The sequence below is a fragment of the Brassica napus genome, chromosome C5 (genome assembly GCF_020379485.1).
Source record: "Brassica napus cultivar Da-Ae chromosome C5, Da-Ae, whole genome shotgun sequence".
Taxonomy (NCBI): domain Eukaryota; kingdom Viridiplantae; phylum Streptophyta; class Magnoliopsida; order Brassicales; family Brassicaceae; genus Brassica; species Brassica napus.
In genome coordinates this window covers 39876928-39900245 of record NC_063448.1, presented here as the reverse complement: position 1 = coordinate 39900245, position 23318 = coordinate 39876928, and the positions used below count along the sequence as shown (strand labels likewise).

Sequence of the window (23318 nt, the reverse complement as noted above, 5' to 3'; positions counted from 1 at the left end):
AGCCAAGTCATGGCCAAGTCGTGGCCAAGCCGTTTATAGGTGATGGTCTTTGCAACCGACCATAACATGGTCTCTTCGGCCGAGTAACGACCTCTTCGGTTTGGCCGTTTGTATCATGGCCTCTACGGCCGAGGAATGGCCTTTTATGGCCGAGCCACTTATAACATGGTCTTTAGACCATAGTGGTACACGAACTTGTAGTATTGATCATGGGTTTATCTTCTCTCCCCCTCATGACCATACTATAAGGTCGTGGTGCTTGGGACAATTAAGCCTAATGAGTTTCCCTTTGTGTACATGTTTCACAACGTGAGATCTTTTACGGGATAACTCTGTGCCTTTTCAATCTTTGCATCAAGTTTAGACTTTAGGATGGCTAATCCTATCATGCCATATAGTGTAAAATTTCGTGGTGTTATCTCAATATGGTTACCACATCTCTTGCCTCTTCATCATACTGATCTGTAGCATAGTTTTGATCAGTAGAGATATGTATAGTCTCGACCACTTTCTTTCAAGGTCTTAGGCGTTTTTCTTCTTAAAGTCTAAAGGAACTTGTTTCCTTCCTTACCCATTGTTTCTACTTGGAAACCATACATTATAACTTCAATGGGTCACATGTTCTTTTGGGTGTGTATAATGCTTTTTAAGGCAATGCCTTAGCCATAGTTTCTTTACTATGCTTACTATACTCATTCATGATTTCTTACTTGGTTTTATGCCCTTTAGGCAACTCTTTAAAATCATTTATATGTTCAAGTAAGATCAGGCAAGACATAATGAAGTCAAAACAAACTTTTATTTATATATAAAAATCGTGAACCATCAAGTAGGTTAAAAGCAAATCACAAAACAAAGTCTTAAAATAAAATTATCATGTCGAGATTTTTTTAGTTAAATAGATAAGCCGGCCTCTCCATCTATTGCATTGGGCACGGCTGCCCTGGATTCATCTTGATCCATTTCCTCAGGATATTTCATCTCACTACTTTCTTTAGTACTTTGTCGTTCTCAATCACCGTTAGGCAAGAGATCAGGTCATTGTAAGTGGTAGAAACTCTTTCTATGTAGATATGTTTTGACAACAAATCTTCTGGATGGAATGTGGAGTATGTCTTGAATAGACAATCATTATCTGTTACCTCTTCTCCACATAATCTCAGTTGGTACACGACCCTGGACAAGGCAAAGTGAAACTCGGCCAATGTCTCAAAGTCTTGGAATCTGAGACTCATCCATTCATGTTTGACCTTTGGTAATAATACCATAGTATATCTGGACTTTAATTATGTCCAAAGGTCACGAGGATTCTCAATATGTAGATACTGATTTCTCAGTCTCAAAGTCTTGGAATCTGAGACTCATCCATTCATGTTTGACCTTTGGTAATAATACCATAGTATATCTGGACTTTAATTCTGTCCAAAGGTCACGAGGATTCTCAATATGTAGATACTGATTTCTCAGTTCCTTAGTGAGATGATGGCGCATTATTGTAATGGCTCTTATTTTCATCATTTCTTTCAATGATACATTTCCTGAGTCCTTTAGACTTCAGGGCAATTGAAGTGTTCATTTCCAATTCTAGATAATTATCTCCAGAGAGATTTAGAATGGCATAATCCATGGGTTCAAATCTCGGCATCTGAAATCATATTATCAATCAATTCATTGATTTAGAATTCTTGCAACCAATTTAAATAATCAGTGCATATGATTTCATAAGTCTTATCTATAATACTTTAGGCTACACGGCTTTGCAATATGATGCTTAGGCCATATGGCTTTGCATTGTGATGTTTTGTACCTCACGACTATTATGTGATACAACGATCTTAAGGATCGGATCATAATGCAATCTGGTTTATATAACCATTCGGCTACTAGACCACACGGTCACTTTGATATTCACTAAGCCACACGGCTTTTAATCAATCAAGGGCACAAGGCCGCAAGTGTGAGCAATGCATTAGGCCACACGGCCATATACAAAACATGATCTAGATTCAATTCTATTTCTTAGCTGTATATCTATTATGCTTTAGAATTAAACGATCTAGCAACCTAACTCTCATTCAATATGTAAATTCTTTAAATCAATCTTTCAATCTTTAAGTAATGAGAGATTTAAGGTTTCAAGGCCTTTAGGAATATCAATCAAGATTAAGGGTTTCAAGGCCTTAAGGATTTCAAATTTTGAGATTAGATCTATTAATCAATCTATCAATCCTAACATAGCAGATCATCAATCATCAAACAAAGACATTTTAAAACCGAATTTAAACTTTTAGGGTTTCAGTTTGAGTGATTTAGATTCGAATTTAAACAATTCTATCAATAGCTCTAGGTGATCAAACAATCAAAGTTCAAATCAAACAATTTAAAAACCGATTTTCCAAAATTAGGGTTTTTAGGGGATTTCGAAAAACTTTGATCTTTGATCAAGGGGATTTGATTTGAGATTCAAAATCATTAAGACTTTGATTTTAATTAATCAATGGATCAATCTCGAATTATGGTTTAGGAGATCGGACTTATTCGAGCTCCAATTTACTCTTTAGGGTTTGATCTATTTTTCGTATGGCTTTCATCTTTAGAGTTCTGATTTTAGGGTTTCAATCTTTACAAAACAACCATGTTCAATTCATGTTCTCAGAATTAGAATTACCTTTGTTTTGCAGATTGTAGAACCCGGACCACCAAGAGAACCTCGAACGGACACGAGATGGGACGAGCTGGAACGGTCGCGTGCTGAGGCGAGAGGCATCTGATCGGGATCGGATGGTTTGGTGTCTGGTCGCGGATGTTCGCCAAGGACGTGTCTTCTTCTTGAGTTCGCGAGCGGGTTGATTGGGAACTCAAGTTGGCTGTGATGTGAACTGGAAACTGGGGTCGTCTAGGATCAGGAACACCTTAGGGCTGGAGCTGATCGGGTATTTGTAAGCCGGAACGCAAGCAAGAACAATTTGGGGTTTTTTCAGAATTAGGGTTCCAAAAGACCAAGACGGCGCCGAGTATTGTTTCTACGAGTGTGGGCGCGTTTGATATCGGATCGACAAACGGTTTGCACGGATGGATTCGTCTCGTCAAGATCTTCAATTTGATATGTGGCTCGTCATCTGGTTCCTCGGGGTTTGAGAGATATATCGATTTTAAGTTGCGCATGTTTTAGGGTTTATGTGTGACGGATTTTAGGTTAGGTTTTGTTTCAGGGTTTTGGAGTCTATTGTGCTGATAACGTGTTGTAATTAGAGAGTTTAGAGACTGAATATTTCCGTGTTATCATTAATGAACAATGTAAGTTCCTTTATATAAGGATTACAAGATAAAGAGAAAAGGAAAGTGTACATATCCTAATCCAACAGGAAATAGAAAAACTACTAAAACATAATAATGGAAAGATTACATCTACTAAGAAAAGGAAATGGTTTCCTTTTCTCTAAGCTTTGTAGCCGTCTTTCTCTCTCCTGAAGTCGGCTCTCTCTCCTCTCTCCTCTCTCTAGGCTTCGGTTGTCCCTCTATCTTCTAGGTATTGGGCCGGTCTTGGACCGGGCCTGGTTAATGGCAATCCACTTCATGATTTATAACAAAATCTACAATTTTATTTCTAAAGCAAAAATATAAAGCTACAGCTCGTTCCAATCATCTCCTATATCATTTATTACGATTATTGTTCTTTAGCTTTGATGGTTTTCCCATACTTGTTAAGTTGTTATTTTGCTCTCAGGCTCGGATAATATTATAAAGGGCAAATCTCCAAAATAGCACATTTCTAAGTTTATGTCACAAAAATAGCCCTCAAAAACCAAAATGACCAAAATATCATTTTATCTTTTGAAAAAATTAAATTTTTTGTATTTTTCAAAATTTGAAACCTTATCTCAAAACCTCCATCCCCAACTCTAAACCCTAAAACCTAAACTCTAAACCCTAAACCCTAAATCCTAAACCCTAAACCCTAAACCCTAAATCCTAAACCCCACCCCTTAACCCCAAACTATAAACCCTAAACCCTAAACTCTAAACCCTAAATCCTAAACCCTAAACCCTAAATCCTAAACTCTACCCCTTAACTCTAAACCCTAAACCCTAAACCCCACCCCTAAACTCTAAACCCTAAACCTTAAACCCTAAATCCTAAACCCTACCCCTTAACTCTAAATCTTAATTTCTAAATTAATTTACCATTGGGATATAAGTGTATATTTATCTCTTTTGATAAAACATTAAATGTTATTTTGGTCATTTTTATTCTTAGAAGCTATATTTGTGACAAAAACTTTTTTAGTGTTATCCTAGTCATTTTCTCTATTATAAATGTTTGAAATACTATTTATTTTACCATTAATACAATAATTTTAAATATAGATTCACTAACTAAAAAAAGTACGTTAAGACAAGTTTAATAAATTGCTCTTTTTTCTTTAAACACGTTTTATAAATTGCTATAACAATATCTATAACAAAATGGGGCCATACTATACAGTTCAAAAAGAAAACCACAAACCTTTGATAAAAGCCACAAATTTCATTGCACAACTTATCATATCAAAAACTCGAAACTCAAAGTAGACGTCATGGAACTCGAGCTAGTGTTCATACCTTCCCCTGGCATCGGCCATTTCCGATCAACGACCGCAGTAGCAAAGCTTCTCGTAGACAGCGACGACCGCATATCCGTCACACTCATCGTCATCCCTTCACGATTCTCCGACCATGCTTCTTCCTCTTACCCGGAGTCCCAGAACCGCCTCAGATACTGCCTCCTCCCTCCCGGAGATCAATCAACCGAGCATACTTTCATATCTTACATCAACAGCTATAAACAACAGGTCAGAGCAGCCGTGTCCGAACTCTCCCAGCGTCGGCAGGTGGCTGGGATTGTCGTGGACATGTTCTGCACGTCCATGACTGACATTGCCAACGAGTTTCACCTCCCGACGTATATGTTCTACACATCGAACGCTTCGTATCTTGGACTACAGTTCCACGTTCAGTCTCTTTATGATGAGAAAAAACTGGACGTGAGTGAGCTGAATGACTCAGACGCTGAGTTTGAGTTTGAAGTTCCCACTTTGACTCGGCCTTTTCCGGCAAACTGTTTGCCTTCTTTTATGTTAAGCAAAGAATGGCTTCCTTACATATTGAGTCGAGCTAGGACTTTGAGAGAAACAAAGGGTATTATTGTAAATTCTGTAGCGGAGATGGAACCTCAAGCGTTGAAGTTCTTTTCCGACAGTAACTCTACTCCTCCTGTCTACCCGGTGGGACCTATCTTGGACCTCAAAACTGATGGTGACGATTCTAAAGATGAGAAGGGAATAGAGATTCTAAGTTGGTTAGATAAGCAACCGCCAAGATCGGTGGTGTTCCTCTGTTTCGGAAGCATGGGAGGCTTCAGCGAGGAGCAAACGAGAGAAACCGCTGTTGCTCTTGAGCGAAGTGGCCACCGGTTCCTCTGGTCGGTCCGTCGTGCTTCACCGGATGATAAGATAGCTCCGTCTCTTCCAGAAGATTTCACGAACTTGGAGGAGATTCTCCCGGAGGGGTTTCTTGAACGAACGGCGGAGATTGGAAAGATCATTAGTTGGGCTCCACAGGTCGATGTGCTTAAGAGTCATGCGGTAGGAGGGTTTGTGACGCATTGTGGATGGAACTCGACTCTCGAGAGTCTTTGGTTCGGCGTTCCGACAGCAGCTTGGCCTATATATGCGGAACAACAGTTTAACGCGTTTCAAATGGTGGAGGAGGTTGGTTTGGCGGCGGAGATACGTAAAGATTACCGGAGAGATAATATATTGGGGGGTTCGGAGGTGGTGACGGCTAAGGAGATAGAGAGTGGGATTAACTGCGTGATGGAGCAGGGTAGCGAGATGCGTAAGAAGGTTAAAGAGATGAGCGATAAGCTTCACGTGGCGTTGATGGATGGTGGATCTTCGAACGCCGCTTTGAAGAAGTTTATCCAAGACGTGGTTGAAAATGTTATGTAGGAGCTCGTTCATATGTTTGTGACTGGATAAGGTTGAATTAAAGAATAAAAATTCAGTAGTGACTAAACATTACAAGGAAGATGTTTTCGCATGAATTTCTCTATATTTTTAAAAACTTATTAACCTCTGCTTTGTGATCTGCCAAGCTAAAATTGCAGTTTATGTAACAGAGCATAGAGAATTGCAGTAATGCAGTTTCGTAATCTGAGTCGTCGTGGATGCGTGGTTTAGGACTTCAATAAAAGTATCTTTTATAAGTTCAACGTTGACAAAACACATCATGTACCCACACACGCACAAAAATTACACTATGCTTTTCGTACAACCAAACGAAAAGATCACAGAGCAACTTTATTGGTTAGATACTCGCTAAGGACACGATTAATAAGAGCATCTTTATCCTAAAGCCTAATTGGTCTCTAAGTATTTTTTTAGTAATTTTAATTAGTTAAAATAAGGTTAGAGACCTAACTAAGAAACCCATACAGTTAACGCCTCTATTGCAAGTCTCTTGTTTAGGGGTTCTTAAAAAAAAACAGATTTTTTTTCCCTTTTTTTTAAGAAAAGATTTTATTTATTAAAGTACAACATTAAAAAAGAAAATATTTTTAACATAGATTTTAATATTAAACTTCAAAACAAAGATAAGTAAAAAAACGATAACAAATTGAAAGATACATTCGAGATCAGTTGTTGTCTTCATCACGTCCAAATTTAAGCCATACATGTTCAACCAAATCATCTTTGAGTTGTTGATGCATTTGCCTATCACGAATTCTAGTCCGAACACCCATCATATTGGCGACATTGGAAGGGATATCCGTAGAATACGTGAGATCCACATGTGGAGTTCCGGTGTCTTCTCCTTGTTGGAACTCTGAAAGATCATATCGAGTATATCCATCTCGTTCGTCTTCTACTATCATATTATGGAGTATGATACATGCTCTCATAATCTTCCCAATTTTGACTTTATCCCAAAACAGAGCTGGATTTTTAACAATGGCAAAGCGAGCTTGCAAGACTCCAAAAGCACGCTCGACATCTTTTCGGACAGCTTCTTGACGTTGAGCAAATAAAACTGCTTTCGGCCCTTGTGGTAGTGGAATAGATTGGATAAAAGTTGCCCATTTCGGGTAAATACCATCGGTAAGATAGTAAGCCATATGATACTCTCTTCCGTTGACGGAAAAAGTGACATTTGGAGCTTGACCTTTTATTATGTCATCAAAAACAGGTGAGCGATCAAGAACATTGATATCATTTAATGTACCTGGAGGTCCAAAAAATGCATGCCATATCCAGAGATCGTATGAAGCAACGGCCTCTAACACGATTGTTGGTTTACCCGAACCACGAGAATATTGCCCTTTCCAAGCAGTGGGACAATTCTTCCACTCCCAATGCATACAATCGATGCTTCCTACCATCCCGGGAAATCCACGATGCTCTCCAACATCAAGTAGACGTTGAAGATCAGCCGGTGTTGGTCTTCTTAAGTACTCATCGCCGAACAACAATATTATTCCGTTCACAAAATTTTCCACGCATAACCGAGTGGTTGTTTCACCGAGCCGGAGGTATTCATCGACCGTATCAGTTGCAGAACCATACGCCAAGACACGAATGGCTGCGGTACACTTTTGAAGGGGAGAGAGACTAATCCTTCCAAGCCCATCTTTCTTTTTCCGGAAATATTGAACTTCGTTGGAGAGTCGATCAACAATGTGTAGGAACAATGGCTTGTTCATTCGAAAACGTCGCCGGAAAAAAATTTCAGGATACGTTGGAGTTTCACTGAAATAATCATTCCATAAACGAATATGGCCTTCTTCACGATGTCTTTCGATATAAGCCCGTTTTTTTCTTTTTTTCTTCGTTCTTCTTGATCACCATGTAGTGTAAAACTCTCAAAGGCTTCATCAAAATGTTGGTCAAAAACCTCATCAAAAGCATCATCAAATGCTTCATCTAAATTGTTTTGAGAAGAAGAAGCCATATATGGTTATTAAAGAATTTTATAAGTTTGATTGAGAAAAGTCGAGAGAGAATATGAGTTTGAGAGAAGTTGAGAGAATATGAGTTCGGTATTGAGTTATAAAGAGAAAAGACAGAGAGAAGTGGAGAGAGATGAGTTTGGGGTTGTTCTGAAGAGAGAAGTCGAGAGTGTAAATATATAAGAGAAAATAGTTGAGTACAATTTCTATAAAATGATGGAAGTCTGTGATACATCATAATACAAAGTCATATAGACACAAGCTTTTCAGTTTGGTACAAGTCCGTGATACATTATAATACAAAGTGCACACAAGAGTACAAAAACATGTGATCAACATAACAAACAAGACGAATGTCTTTATGTCCGTGAGAACCAACGACAAATGCTCCCACTACAAGGCATAAACATGTGACAACCATAAGAAACATAGACAAATACATGTGACAAGTTAACAAGTGGAGACAAAGAAGTACCTGCATATGAAGTTAAAACGCAGAGACAAAGAAGTACTCCTTCACAAGTTCAAGTTCGATCTTCTTGACCTTGACCTGTAAAACAATGCGTACAACATATGGTTCTATCAAAATATGGTGATGAAGTTGAGAGGCAAATAAAAACAATAACACAAGAAAAGATTTCGTCATTTTAATTAAACATAAGAAGCAGAGACATAACCGAGTGACCGTGAGTTACATGACAAGTAGTACTCCTAATACAACAACAACAAACATGAAGATCAAACAACAAGAAACAAGACGAAGACATAATATGATACAACAAGATCATGATCGTGAGTTACATCAACTCATTTATCAGCTTTTTCATAATCACTTCTTCATAATCAGCTAGTGGTGGGTCTTTTGCAAGAAGATTCTCAAGTATCCTCAGCTTGGAGAGTCTTTCCTTCATTGCCAAGTCATTCTGCTTGATGCTCCACATACTCTGGAAGTCAGACAGCCGTTTCTCCTCAGCCTGTGGGTTCTTCCCACGAGCTTTTGAAGCCTTAACACCCGGGGGACGAGATGTTCCATCCACAGCAGCAGGGTTTTCAGGGACTTGAGAGCTGGCTGAATGACTTCCATCCTCGAACTTCCTTCTTTTGGAGGTGCTTTCATTTTTAGCTGCAGCGACCTCACACCACTTCTGGTCATGGCGGAGCTCCTTCCACGCGTGTTCTAGAGTGAACTTCTTTTTATAGTTGTTAAAAAATATTTCGTGAGCTAATTTTACAATGTCATTCTCGTTCATACCACTGCTTTTCTCTCTTGTGGCTGCTTCATACGCCCCACAAAACTTGCAAACTGCTTCATTCAGCTTGTGCCAGCGTTGCTTGCATTGAGGACCCTCTCTTTTTTCACTGCCAGCAAGCTTAGGAGAAGCTGAAAAGTATGTTGCAACTCTTGTCCAGAAAGCGACTGACTTCTGCTCATTCCCAACAACTGGATCCTTGCTCGTGTTCAACCACGAGCTAATAAGCACTATATCATCTGTTGGAGTCCACGCTCTTCGTTCCTTACGCTCTGCTGGAAGATCACGACCTTCCTCTGTACCTTGACTGAAGAAAGGAACTTGCGATGATGACCGAGAAGCACTGCCTTGACTGCCAAAGACTACCTTTTGTTGACTATTTAGTAGTTCAACAAATTTTGCAGAGTCTTGGAATGGATTGAAATCCATTTTCGAAGGCAAAGAGAGTGGAGAAAGAGGAGAAAGAGGTGAAGGAGGAGAAAGAGGAGAAGGTGGAGAAAGACTAGAAGGAGGAGAAAGATGAGAAGGAGTAGAAAGAGGAGAAGGTGGAGAAAGAGGAGAAAGAGGAGAAATCAGAGAAGGAGGAGAAAGAGGAGAAGGAACGTTCAAACGCATTCAGTTGTACCCAACCAACAAGACTATCTAACTTAATTATATTGGCAAAATAATAAACGCATCCGTAATGACTTGACCTATATCTAACAACAAACAACAAACAATGTATTTCAATTCCAACTAACTAGAGCCAGACAATCACTTCTATTTATTACGGTGAGACAACAATTAATTACCCTAAAGTAACTACATCCAGACAACAAACAATTAACTAAAGCCAGACAATCAGTTCAGACAGAAGCAAAACCATTCCATTGCAGAAGAGAAAAACTCTAACCTGTATTTCTGCGTACTCCTCTCTTCAATGATCCTTCCTCAAGTCTCTTGATCCCTGGATCACAAAGACCGAACATATTAAAATTTATTTGATCGTAAACACACAAAGACAGAACATATAAAAATGTATTTCATCTAACCATCACATGACACAAAGACATGAACCTAACTGACCATCAATAGACACAAACCAACACAACAAACAATAAAATTTGGTAACAGTCGATGCGGTAAAAAATCAATTGTGATCCATTGATGTAAACAAACAAGATATAGATTCATTCATGACACATGATCGAACTCAACAAAGAAATAAACATCTTTAAAACCTTGAAGAAGAAGAAACCAGAAGCTTTACCTTTTCGATTTCAGGAGAACCACCCAGAGAGTACTCCGTCGCCGTCGAGGAGAGCCACTGAAAGACAGAATCAACATAACAAACAAATGAAACTTGCGATCAGACCAACTTGAATCATAATCTGAGACATGCATGAACAACAAAACAACCCCTCACCCTTTTGATTTTCGGAGAGGCGCAGAGAGAGAGAGGGGTCCGTCGAGGAGAGACACCATCAGATAGATCGCCGACGACAGATAGGTCGCCAATGAGAGCCTCCGAGGGATGCGTCGCGTAGATGACCAGAGCCACCGACGAGAGGAATCGAGAGAGAGAGAAGGCCAAAGGGTGACCCATAGGAGAGGAATCGAGAGAGATACACCGCCAAGAAGAGAGACAACGCTGACGAGAGCCACCGAGGAAGACGAGCCGGAGAAGAGACCACCGATGGACCAGGGGAATCGAGAGAGAGAAGCCCAAAGGGTTCCTCAGCGAGGAGAATCGAGAGAGGTAGAACGCCGAGGAGACCTAGATCGCCGGCGTGATCAACCGAGGGAGACGAGCCGGAGAAGATCCAATCCACCGCGGAGAGGTTTCGAGAGAGAGAGAGACACGATTTCGTCGAGGCAAAACATCACGCAAGAGAGAACCCGAGAAGGCCGAAACACCATCTCTCCTTCGCCCAGTCTTCTTTCGACACTTGTCTCTAAGCGACGTCCCTACCGTGGCTTGTTTAAGCGACGTGTTTTGCTCCTTTTCTATTTTTTTTTTTTTAAATTGGCAATTAACATAAGAGACAGGGGTTAGACACCCCCGATAAAGATGCCCTAAGGTCTTTTATGAAGAAGCTCTTAGCATAATATAAGAAAACGTTTCTTAGGTTTTAAAAAAAAACTAAAAAACGTCTCTTATATCTCTTATTGAAGACACTTTCTTAGTTTTTTTTAGAGCAAGATTAACGCTGGGAGGCGTGGGTTCTTAGGTTTTTTTTTTGTCTGATTTAAAAACAAAAAAAAATAAAACGGACCAATCGTGGGTTGCCACGTGTCAGTGGAGCCAGCGAACAGCACACAAACCCAACTTAAGCCACCTCTTGTAGAAGAGGAGAAAGAGCCAAGATAATGATGGGACCCACCTCTTAAGAACCAAGTTAAAATGTGGAGTTAATGCTTCTCTTAGTTAAAAGCTAAGAGAAGTTTTTTATATTATGCTAAAAATCATATTCTAAGAGATTCGCATTAATTATGTTCTAAGTATCTAACTAATATGATAATATTATGTTAAGTAAAAATTAGGTTAAGAAAATATACTAAAATTGTTATCTCTAATGGTAAGATACCCACTAAGTTTCTGATCAATATTGTATGATGATTTTTTTAATTTTATTTTAATGTAGTATAAGTTAGAAAAAATATTCTTGAAAACTTTTCTTAAATCTAAATAAAATTTAAACATATGCAATTATACTTAAAATTATTTATTTATATTAGTTAATTTTATCTATATATACTATTTATAATAAACCCAATAATAAAAGAAATAATAATAATTAATAATAGTATCAAATCCTAATAATATTTTTTAGTTTTGAAATTTATAGTTTTTTACTATTACATTAATTAAAAAAATAATATACTATTATTGCATAAACTTCAATCATTTCAATTTAAAGTAGTATTAATACATTATTTTAATTTATGAATAATGGATCTTGTTAGATATCTAATTTTATTTTAAGATTTATACAAAAATGTAAAATTATTTTTAATATCATATAAAGCATATAACTAAGATTAAAACTTTAGGTATTTTTTGGTTTTATTAACAATAATATTAGCCAACCATAAATTGACAAGTGTCAGATTCTATGGGTTCTAAAGAGGTGAGCTCAGATCACCGGATGTTATAATTTTGATTTTTTTTTTTTTTTTACATTTATTTTAGGGAAAATTGCATGTTTACCACTTTTCATCTTTACCACCACGAAAAGAACATTTTCAAAAATATCTTGTTCATTAAGTGGCAAAAGACTCTTATACTCTTGTTTTATATATATATATATATATATCTATATATAATAAATCATTATTTAAATAAGAAAAATATATTTTTTTATGTTTTCGAATTATACCTTTTCAAATTCGAACTCTTTTATAATTTTTTTTTTGAATTTTTTTTTCAAATTTTTATTTCAATTTTTTTTTTCAAATTTTCTTTTTGAAAATCGAAAATTATGTTTGAAACTATTTTTTTGAAAAAAAATATATTTTTAAGTACTTATTTATATATTTATTTGAATCCTAAATTTTATATTCCAAAAACTTTACCCCACCCTTTAATTCTAACCCTAAGTCTAGATTAGTTACTCTAGGAGTATAAGTGTCTTCTACCCTTCATTAAAAGTGATGGTAAAAATGATTAGTGTAGACATGAAAAGTGGTACTACTACGGCAATTTCCCATATTTTTATTACTTTTTTAATTCAGATACTTCTTTGAATACTCTCAATGGAGCTGATCTAATAGATGTGTGTGTTTCTTTTTTTTTTTTTTTCCATCAATAGATATTTGATTAACGGGCCTAAAAGCCCACAATACAACATACATAAGCCCAAGAAAACGAGCCAAAATACAACCAAAATCTGGACCCAAGGCCCAACTACGAGAACCCTAGGAGACAAACGAGGCTCCGCGGCCGCGCGGACAAACGCTGCGGCTCCGACGTAGCCCTCGCTTCGAAACACCACTGGGTAACCAACCGTCGATTCACCCGGATCCACCGGAGCTCACTAACTCCACACCATCACCACCGCAAACATCTTCAACTCAAGTGAACCCAATATCGGAGAGCATCAATCGACTGTTCGAGATCTCATCCGTCACCATTCATCCCAATCACCGAGAGGAAAGCTTCACGCGAACCATCACCGTTAACCATGGTTGAGCTTCGATCGTCCTCCGACGAGATCTCCACCAACCCTAACCAAACCAAAAGCGTAAAACTAAAAGGAAGGAGAAAACCAAACCCTCAAACGGAACTAAGGAACCAAAAGTCGGCGAGGCAAAGCAAGGAACGCCTTCACCCCCCGGAATCTAGACCGACGACGGCAGAGCTGACGAAGCCTCCACCTCTCGGGGACAGGAACCGGCGTCGACGGAGCTGGAGGAGCCTCCGTCTCCCGGAGACAAAACCAAGTAGCCGAACGATGAGCTTCCCCGCTCATTCCTCAACACGACCGCGCCTTTACGCCAGAGACAGATCCGCCATGTGCGGCCTTTTTCCAGAGCTCAGGCAAGGCGGAGGAGAGAGGGAACGAGAGCGAAGCGAAAATCAACAGCTTTAAAGGTAGCTTGAGGGGTTTCGGTGACGGCACGCACGCTCACGCGCCGGCCGGTCACCGGACCCGGTTATAGATCTACTTTCTCTTTTCTGGTCTATTATTTGTTTTTAAAATGTGGTTACGTGTAGATGTGTGTGTTTCTCCATACGTTTCTCCATATAAAATATTAAAAAAATTGTTTAAAAAAGATTAAAAAAATTGAGAAAACAAGAGAGAGACAAAATAAAGTTGGGAGACAATCCTTTACAAAGAAACTATGTTGGCAATGTAAGAAACTCTAGTGATCGGTGTCAATTTTTATACGGTTTGATATATTTTTCTATTTAATTTTACTTAGATAACACAAAAATATAAATATAAAAATGATGAGGTACTCTTTGGAGTTACTACATCACTAATGGTGTTCTAAGGACAATCTTAATAATAGTTTCTGCTATTGTATCCAAATATTAAAAAATAATTAAAATAAAGGGGGAGAGACCAAGAAAGAGTTCTTCTTTAGAACCTCAAAAAAAAAAATTAGATACGTTTTAGTATGTTGAACTTCGTAATTGGTTCATTTTGTGTTTTATGATTCAAAATTTTAGTGTTTTTTGCCAAGGAAAATTTCATTGATTTAGCCCATTGGGCATTACAACATTTGTTATCAGACTTTTAATTACAACAAATGAGAAGCTAAGCCCACTAAATAAAAAATTACAACCCAATTAAGATATGTCTAGGAACTTTCCAAATTTGACGAATGATCTTCCTGAGACCACGTCGTTTGGACATGCGTCTGACATGCCTTAAGCGGCCATCACCGCCGCATTGCTGAGCATCGCCGCCGTAAGCTTCGCGAACACACCTCTTAAGCTCTAGCTCACCACCGCCATATCCAACCATTCTGATACCAAGTACAGTAGCCTCCGACTTTAACCGCAAATAAATGAGTAAGGGAACCTTGATTCACCAGAATTATACCAGAGGAAACTTAAATCAAGACGAGGTGAAACCCTTTGCCGGGCCGTTTTGGAGAACACTAGCACTTCTAAATCTTCTTCTTAAACGATTTAAAGTTTCTTTCAAATTCATCTTTCATTTCCAACAGAGATACTCTGCTTAACACCTAAGATGGCTGAAGTAGAACGAAGACTGATTCTCCTGGTAAGAAATCAGAGTGAGCATTGAAGAAGGTCCTTATCCCAGAAATCAACGGGATAAAAACTAAGATCGAAGTGGAAAGCAAAAAACATATTCACACTTTTATTAATCGATCCAGAAAATACAGAGACAAAGAAGAATAAACTGAAACAAAGCTCTAATATGGATCGAATAACACTACAAAAATCGCCATGCGAAAAGTTAATCGCATGAGCGAAGAAACAAGTTTGATCCGTAGATCGAAAGTACTTTACAGTCAAACAACAACAAAAATAGTTTCATCGCATCCTTTTCGAAGATCGAATTGTGATAAGAAGGATGAGATTTGTAGAGAACTCTCTCGGATACCATTTCTAAAGTATCATTTTTCATTTTTACGCTAATCACTTTTACCCTGAGGTCTAATCTTTAATGAATGATAAAAGACATTTATAATCTTTTAATTAACTTGGACAAAAAAAAACATATGGTTAACTAATCTAAACTTCAAATATCAACTCTAAACTCTAAATCATAATTCAAAACCCTAAACCATGAAACATCAACTCAAAACCCTAAACCCCGAAACATCAACTCTAAACCCTCAACCCTAAACCTTCAAATCTAAACCATAAAACATCAACTCTAAACCCTAAAGGTAAACCCTAAACCTAAATCTAAACTTAAAACATCAACTTTAAACCCTAAATCATCAATTTTAAATCCTAAATCATCAACTCTAAACCCTAAACCATGAAACATCAACTCTAAACCCTAAACACCGAAACATCAACTCTAAACCCTAAACCCTAAACTTTCAAATCTAAACCCTAAAACATCAACTCTAAACCCTAAACGTAAACCGTAAACCGTAAACCCTAAACCTTATATTTTTTCTCATATTCGAACCCTAAACCCTAAAACCCTAAACCTTCAAATCTAAACTCTAAAACATCAACTCTAAACCCTAAACCCTAAAACCCTAAACCTTCAAATCTAAACCCTAAAACATCAACTATACGGTTTTAGGGTTTAGGATTTAGGGTTTATGATTTAAGGTTTAGGGTTTAGAGTTGAAGGTTTAGGGTTTAGGGTTTAGAGTTGATGTTTCGGGGTTTAGGGTTAATTTTTTAGGGTTTAGGGCTTAGAGTTTACTTTTTAGGGTTTAGGGTTTAGTGTTGATAGTTTAGAGTTTAGTGTTGATGGTGTAGGGTTTAGAGTTGAAGTTTAGGGTTTAGGGTTTAGAATTGATGTTTTAGGGTTTAGAGTTGAAGGTTTAGGGTTTAGGGTTTAGAGTTGATGTTTCGGGTTTAGGGTTTAGAGTTGATGTTTCAGGGTTTAGGGTTCGTATTTAAGAAAAAATAGAGTTTAGGATTGATGGTTTAGGGTTTAGGGTTCTTATTTCAAAAAAAATATGGTTTAGAATTGATGATTTAGGGTTTAAAGTTGAGTTTTAGGATTTTTTATTTTTTTATTTTTTTAGATTTTTATTTATTTAAATATTTATTTATTATATATATAAAGAACAAATGCATATGAGTCTTTTGCTATATAATGAAGAAGATATTTTTGAAAATATCCCTTTAGTGTTGGTAAAAATGAAAAGTGTTAGCATGAAAGTGGCAAACATGTAAATTCCCCTTAATCAAGTTACATTAAATTATTAATAATATTCTACTTTTAAGATACCATTAATGACACTCACCATTAGGTGTGTTCTAAAATTACGTACGGGCACGGTTGCTTCCTCCACCTCTGCCGTCCCCAGTCAAAATGAAATGTCAAGTTCAAAATCAGGTGATAGATATTTTATAAGTTTTGGAACATTGTGAAACTAGTTTTGCTATATTCACCGTACCAGTGGCGGAGCTAGAAAAAAAATTTCACGGGGGGCAAAATATAAAACATAATTTCATTCAAATTATCGAAAAAATTATCCCAAAAAAATATAACATGTTATATAAATTCTATTGGAAATTTGTTAAAAGTTTACCAAAAATATTTAGTGTAAAATATTTAGACAGACATGACCTGTGAAAATGAAGCTATAGCTTATGTTCAAAAAAAATTTAATCTGTAGTCATTGTTCATAATATCATATAAAATAAATGGTTTTTAGTAATTAATCCCCCCAACTAAAGATTTTTCGTAAAAAATCCCATCAAGTATTTATCTTGTGTTTTATCCCCTAAAGTTATATTTCGTTAGATTTTAGTACCCTCCGTCGACTTTGTCGTGATATAGTAACAGACTCCGTTTAATCAAAATGTAGCGTTTCATTAAGAGTAAAAAACAACATGTTTTCTCTTTGAAACACAAGTCAGTCTTCACGAAGGAAAAAAAATCCCAATTTCGAAAACTTAGGGTACATCAAGAGAGAGAAGAAGTCGATTGAGGCTAAGGTAAATATGGTCGATTTTCTTTATTTAGTGTCGTATGTAGGTCAATTTCTCCATATTAGATTTCGATTGCTTTGATTTTGATTTTTTTCTTGCTGTGTGAAGTGTGTGGTAGTGTGGGAGAAGAAGTTTTCGACAGCCATAATCGATGGATTTAGGACCAGGAATACCACAGAACTGCCAATGTGGAGCCTTAACGATAGTGTTAACATCGGGAACAAGCCGCAATCCGGGGAGAAAATTTTATCGTTGTGGAGCAATTTTGGGTCCAAATCATGTCTTTAAGTGGCTCGACGAAGCACAGTTTGAAGAATTTGATGTGTTGGCAAGCAAACAAACCATGATTATCAACGATCTGGCACAGATAAATAAGGACATTGTTGAGCTGAAAAACGATCTGGGTGAGATCATTGAAGTGATTGAACAAATTAGAACTAAGCTTTAAATGTCGTGTGTTTTTTTCGAAGATGTCTACTAACTTTTAGAAGTGTTATTTGGGGTGAGGTTTGTATGATGGGTGTTTCAGGTTTGTAGAATGGGTGTTTTGAGTTATGATGTCTTGTTTGTTTCAGATTATGTTTCGGATTATGTGACTTTGTGTCTGGTTTTTAATATATCTTGGTTATGTTATATGTCTTTTGACTTGTTTGAGTTGTCCTTTGTTGAATTATATGCCTTTTAAGGTTTTGTGGATGTCTAATATATAAGACATAAGATCAATGGAGTGCCTAAAAGTACTTGTTAACATCCAAAAAGCAAGAATAATAACATCAGTTAACATGATAACATCCAAAAGCAAGTATACTAACTTTAACATAAAAAAAAAAGAAGCTAGAAACATGAAGACACCAAATGCAAAACACTACTCCACATTTGTGTCTTGGATGGTCTTTTGTTTCTTCGATGCTCGTCCACGAGGCTGATTAGAGGGCTTGGGCACCGGCTCTAGTCTACATTTACGCTTGTTATGTCCGGTTTGTTGACAGTTGCTACATGTCTACAATATAAAATAAGTAAATCAATACACATCTATAGAATAAAATGATTCAATCACAATATCTTTTACCATGACAGTTTTCGCATGAAAGGATGGAAAGAGTGGAACCGGTTTTGGTGGTTTAGGCACGATCTCTTGTTCACATGTCCGTATGTTATGACCAGTTTGTAAGCAGTTGCTACATGTCTGCATCATAAATGAAATATTTTAGAAGCATCAAAAATGAAGTATTATAGAGAGCAATATATAGATTGATTACCACAATAGCTTTTTGAGAATTTTGAGAAGGCTGAGAAGCTGCCTCGGATGGGTCTCTCACTCGGTCATTGTTCTTAGGTCTTCCTGGCATGATCCTGTCCGGTGGAGGCATGACTACAACATCACTATGAGTTTCCCACAGTTTCATACCATTCACAGGAAACATAAGTGAGCTGTAACAAAGCTTCCATTTCTCCACATAAAACCAATCTAAAACCACTGTCTCGGGAAGCTTTGTCTCCTTATACTCAGCCCACAATGCACACATAATGTGACAACAGAGAATACCACTCAGATCATACTCTCTGCAAGAGCAACTAGTCTTATCTCGAACATGCACCACATACTTGTTTTTCCCATGATCAACCTCATAAATACCTCTTCCATTAGACAGTGGTTGACACCAATTTAAACTCTTTTTCCGCTTCTCTATTGTTGCCAACGCCTTAGGTGTGACCAGGCTCGTTACAGACTCCATATCTTAAATCTTAACCAAGTTACTTGCCATTATATGGCGCCTTATGTCTTCAAGCAAGCCAACAATAGGTTTCTCTCGAGCGTCTTTTAGGACATCATTATAGCTTTCACTGATGTTGTTTTCAACAGAAGCAGACTTTGGTATATCACTAAAAAATGCCCTGAAATTATGTAAACAAAGAAATAAGCAAGGCAACAATCACCAAAATAAAAATCAAGAAATAAAAAAGAACCTCACCGAGTCCAATTTGTGCCGACAGTCCTCTTAAATTCTTTATAAGCCTCAGGTTTAATGGTTTTTATCTTCTCAAGCTGTTTTGTAAACACCGGTTCATTGTATGCACGTGCACACTTCCAAAACGCTTTATGCAGAGGTCCCATTTGGTTGTACCTTTTTTGCAAATTGGCAAAAAATGTGTCTTGCACACATCCTATGTTCTGCGTCGGGCAATTCGTTTTTGATTGCATAAATCAGTCTCTTTTGCTGATCTGAAGAAAGTGCCACGCCATTACCATCTTCCAAACCCAAGTCTTCTCGCAACAGATCCATAAACCACTCCCAATAGACTTTGTTTTCCACTGGTACAATAGCCCATCCAATGATATACATTGCATCATTTGGGTCTCTTCTCACAACAGTCAAAAATTGTCCTTTCATTCGGCCTTTTAGGAATGTACCATCCAAATGGATAACTCTACGACATGCACTCTTCCAACCATTTTTCTGAGATGCAAAACATGTGTAGAACTTCTCAAAAACTCTATCTTTTGTACCTAATATCACCGTAGATCCAAGATTAGTTTTCTTCAGCTCCTCAACATAGTCATACATTCTTGTAAACTGCTCAGCATATTCATCACTGACAATGTGCTTCATAATCTGTCTTGCGCTTTGACACTTTGTTTTTGTTACCCGAAGCCCATCAATTCCCAATCTTTGTTGAATTTGTTCCGCTGAGAGCTTAGGATTGGCCCTAAACTCGTTGATATAATCATCAGCTATCTTTGGTGCACTGTAGAGGTCAACAACTCCAGTAGGATAACAACTATGTGTTCCTTCCATTGTTCTCACTACCATTTTGTCTGAGCGGTTGTTTATTGATGCATATAGACGCCATTTGCAACTGTCTTGAACACATACAGCTTGTATTTTCTTCTTCTCACACTTCGGAAAGTGAATATTCACCTTCTTTCTCACATCATATTTCTCTATTGTTGCCTTACACTTTTCCTTCGAAACAAACTCCTGACTACATAAAAGTATATCCTGTCATTATCACCCTCCCCTTCTGAACCATCACTCTCCACGTAATCGTGACGGTAAAAATCATACGCTTCATCATCATCTTGCGGTTCCTCTTCTTCTTCCACTTCTCCAACAAGTACATCATCAAGAACATGATCATCTTCTCTAACCACATAAAGATTCATTGACTCTGTCTCATGTGAAATCCTAATCATCTCTATAACATCACCATCATCATACAACTCCATACGATTGTCGTCAACGACACCAGATGGAAAATAAGAGAACTTACTCATATTTTCTGAAAACCCAGAATCCAGCACCGTTTTTTTCAACATTCCCAGACTTGGTTGCTCAAAATCAACACGACAACATCTATTTTCACCACCATTGTACGAGCCATCACCTCCCCAGTAGCCTCCAATGTGTAATCTAAAGAAAATCGTCCTGTGATGAACCGAGAACGAAAACTCATCAATAACTCAACAATTTTTGAAATTTCTATATGATACAGAGCGACAAACACCAAACCAACTAACCTTAACATCTTTCAACCTTCGCTCCTCCCTATTCTCCTTCGAAACAGATGAAAATTATCAACAATCGGCTCTTACTCAGTCTGAATCTACCATGAAATCATGGTAATTGACGAAAATCATCGAGGAATTAAATTAGGATTTGTGAATTTGGGGATTTTTCAAATTCTTCCCGACAAAGAGAGTAAGGGCTCAGGCTTTTCAACGCCATGTTGTTTTAAAGACACTCCCTGTCGTTTCACAGAGAAAACATGTTGTTTTTTACTCTTAATGAAACACTACGTTTTGATTAAACGGAGTCTGTTACTATATCACGACAAAGTCGACGGAAGGTACTAAAATATAACGGAATATAACTTTAGGGGATAAAACACAAGATAAATACTTGAGGGAATTTTTTACGAAAAATCTTTAGTTGGGGGATTAATTACTAAAAACCCTAAAATAAAATTGAAACAATTCTTATTAAACTGTTTATAATTTAAGCTTTAAAAGAAATTAAGCAAAAATGAGTTTCAATAGTTTTAGAATCTCAATCTTTGCAATAACCTAACTATGTTTAGTTCTGATTTACCCCCATATTTAGATTACTATATGCATATCTATTGAGTGATATTAGTAAACAATAAAAAAAAGATTTATTAGCCATCGTATTTAATGGACTAACCTAATTGTACGTAAAACTAATTAATTAACTAAAACAGTGAACGAAAAAAAAAGTGACTGGGGCAAAATAATTATAACAATTTACATTAGGTGTAGTTATTTTATGGGGGGGGGGGGCGGGGCAGCTGTCCTCTCCACCTTCAACGTACATCCACCCCTGACAGCATACACGATAAAAAATGATAGAGAGAGCATCAAGCAAGAATATCTCCATCATCAAATTGTTAAATTTGATATCTCACAGATAGAGGAAATATTATTTTATTAAATAAGCATTTTAAATATTAAAGACTCCACTGAAATATAAAAAAGATAGATTTTAAATTGATTTTAGATGAGACTCTCAACATTTGAGATATCAACTTAATGAATAATATTTTGTTTATTTTTCTTGTTTATGAAATATATGAATCTTTTTTCCTTCAAAGATAATTATATTTATAAAGGATAACAGAGAGCTATCCGAAACCAAATTACATCCGAAAAACTAACAAACAAACAGCACTAAATCCTTAACAGGATTACTACTATACCACATCAAAATGAAACAAAACAAACTACACAAATATGTTAAACCTTCTCAAAAGCTACTAGACTTGAGATCCAAAAAGGAGCTCCTCTAGCCACATAAGATTGAAACCACCTTGATTTCGAAGCACTATCAGCAATGAGATAGGCACATCTGTTGGAGCTTCTTGTTTCGACTTTACTTTTCCAACACCCAAACCTTCCCCAAAAATTCTCCAACTTATGGACGACAGAAGTATAAGAAGGCCAAGCTCTTGGTCTTTCAATGACCTTCAAAAGAACTGCATCCTCTCCAGCAATTATTAAGTTGTCTAACCGATGCTCAGCCATACATTCTAAAGTCCAGAGCAGAGCTTTTTCTTTCGCTTCCTCAAGCGTTTTAACTCTCACAAAAGACTTCCTACTATGCAAAAGGGATTCACCTTCACTGTCCCTAACAATCCAAGCAACTCCCGCCACCTCAGATTTCTGTAACCACTTCACACCGAAATTACATTTAACCCATTTTTGTGGAGGTTTAGTCCACTTTCTTTCCACGAATCTCCGTGACTCCTCATCTCTTTGCTCACCCTCATTATCTAATTGCTGAGCCAAAACCCATGCAGAAACTTCCTCATGAATCTTATCAACTAATTCTACGGCCTTCAGTTCCTTTGCCTCGAAGATAAATTTGTTCCTGTTCTTCCAAATTAACCATAAAACCCAAGGGAAGCATCTCCTCGTCTCTACTGGAACTCGAATATTCTTACTCATTTGAAAGAGATAGCTGAAGTTCACAAACATCGAGTCTTGATGGAAACCATTTTGAGGAGTCGGAAAGTCAGATAATGCCCATACCTGTCTAGCCACATCACAAGTAAACAAGACATGGTTAGGAGATTCATCATGAATACCACAATACTGACAGAGCATATCAGCCTTCACTCCTCTGGTTATCAAATTGCTCGCCACAGGAATTGCATTTGATAATGTTCTCCACATGAAAGCTTGAATTTTGGGAGCAGTTAAGGAGTTCCAGATTTCTTCCTTCAAACTATTCAAAGACGGTTGCATCTCAGCCTCTTGAAACTCATTCCTGAGAACCCATCTAGTGGCTAACCAGTTTCCTGATCTAACAGAAAAGTCACCACTTCTGTTATGCTTCCAACACCAAAAGTCTTCACAATGGACTGCTGTTTTCTTTTTAGCAATTATCTCCACATCTGCAGGGAAAAAATTTTCCTCTAAAGCCTTCATGTTCCATTCACCTGTCTCTTGAATTATAAGGTCACCCACCAATAAATC

At 37.3% G+C, this 23318-nt stretch overlaps 2 protein-coding genes across 2 annotated transcripts; one reads left to right on the top strand and one right to left on the bottom strand.

Moving 5' to 3' along the window:
* The first annotated feature begins 4327 nt into the window (after positions 1–4327).
* On the top strand, positions 4328–6057 carry LOC106404790 (UDP-glycosyltransferase 71B1-like). Its single transcript, XM_013845465.3, has one exon. It carries the CDS (start codon positions 4578–4580, stop codon positions 5988–5990), a length of 1413 nt encoding a protein of 470 aa, XP_013700919.1. The 5' UTR covers positions 4328–4577; the 3' UTR covers positions 5991–6057.
* A 463-nt stretch (positions 6058–6520) lies between these two features.
* Positions 6521–9666, bottom strand: LOC106403484. The gene is made up of 5 exons (XM_013844307.3): positions 8789–9666; positions 8683–8698; positions 8490–8537; positions 8334–8380; positions 6521–7874 (listed from the first exon to the last, which is right to left on the bottom strand). Exons 1-5 carry the CDS (start codon positions 9664–9666, stop codon positions 6677–6679), a joined length of 2187 nt encoding a protein of 728 aa, XP_013699761.3. The 3' UTR covers positions 6521–6676.
* Between the last annotated feature and the right edge of the window lie 13652 nt (positions 9667–23318).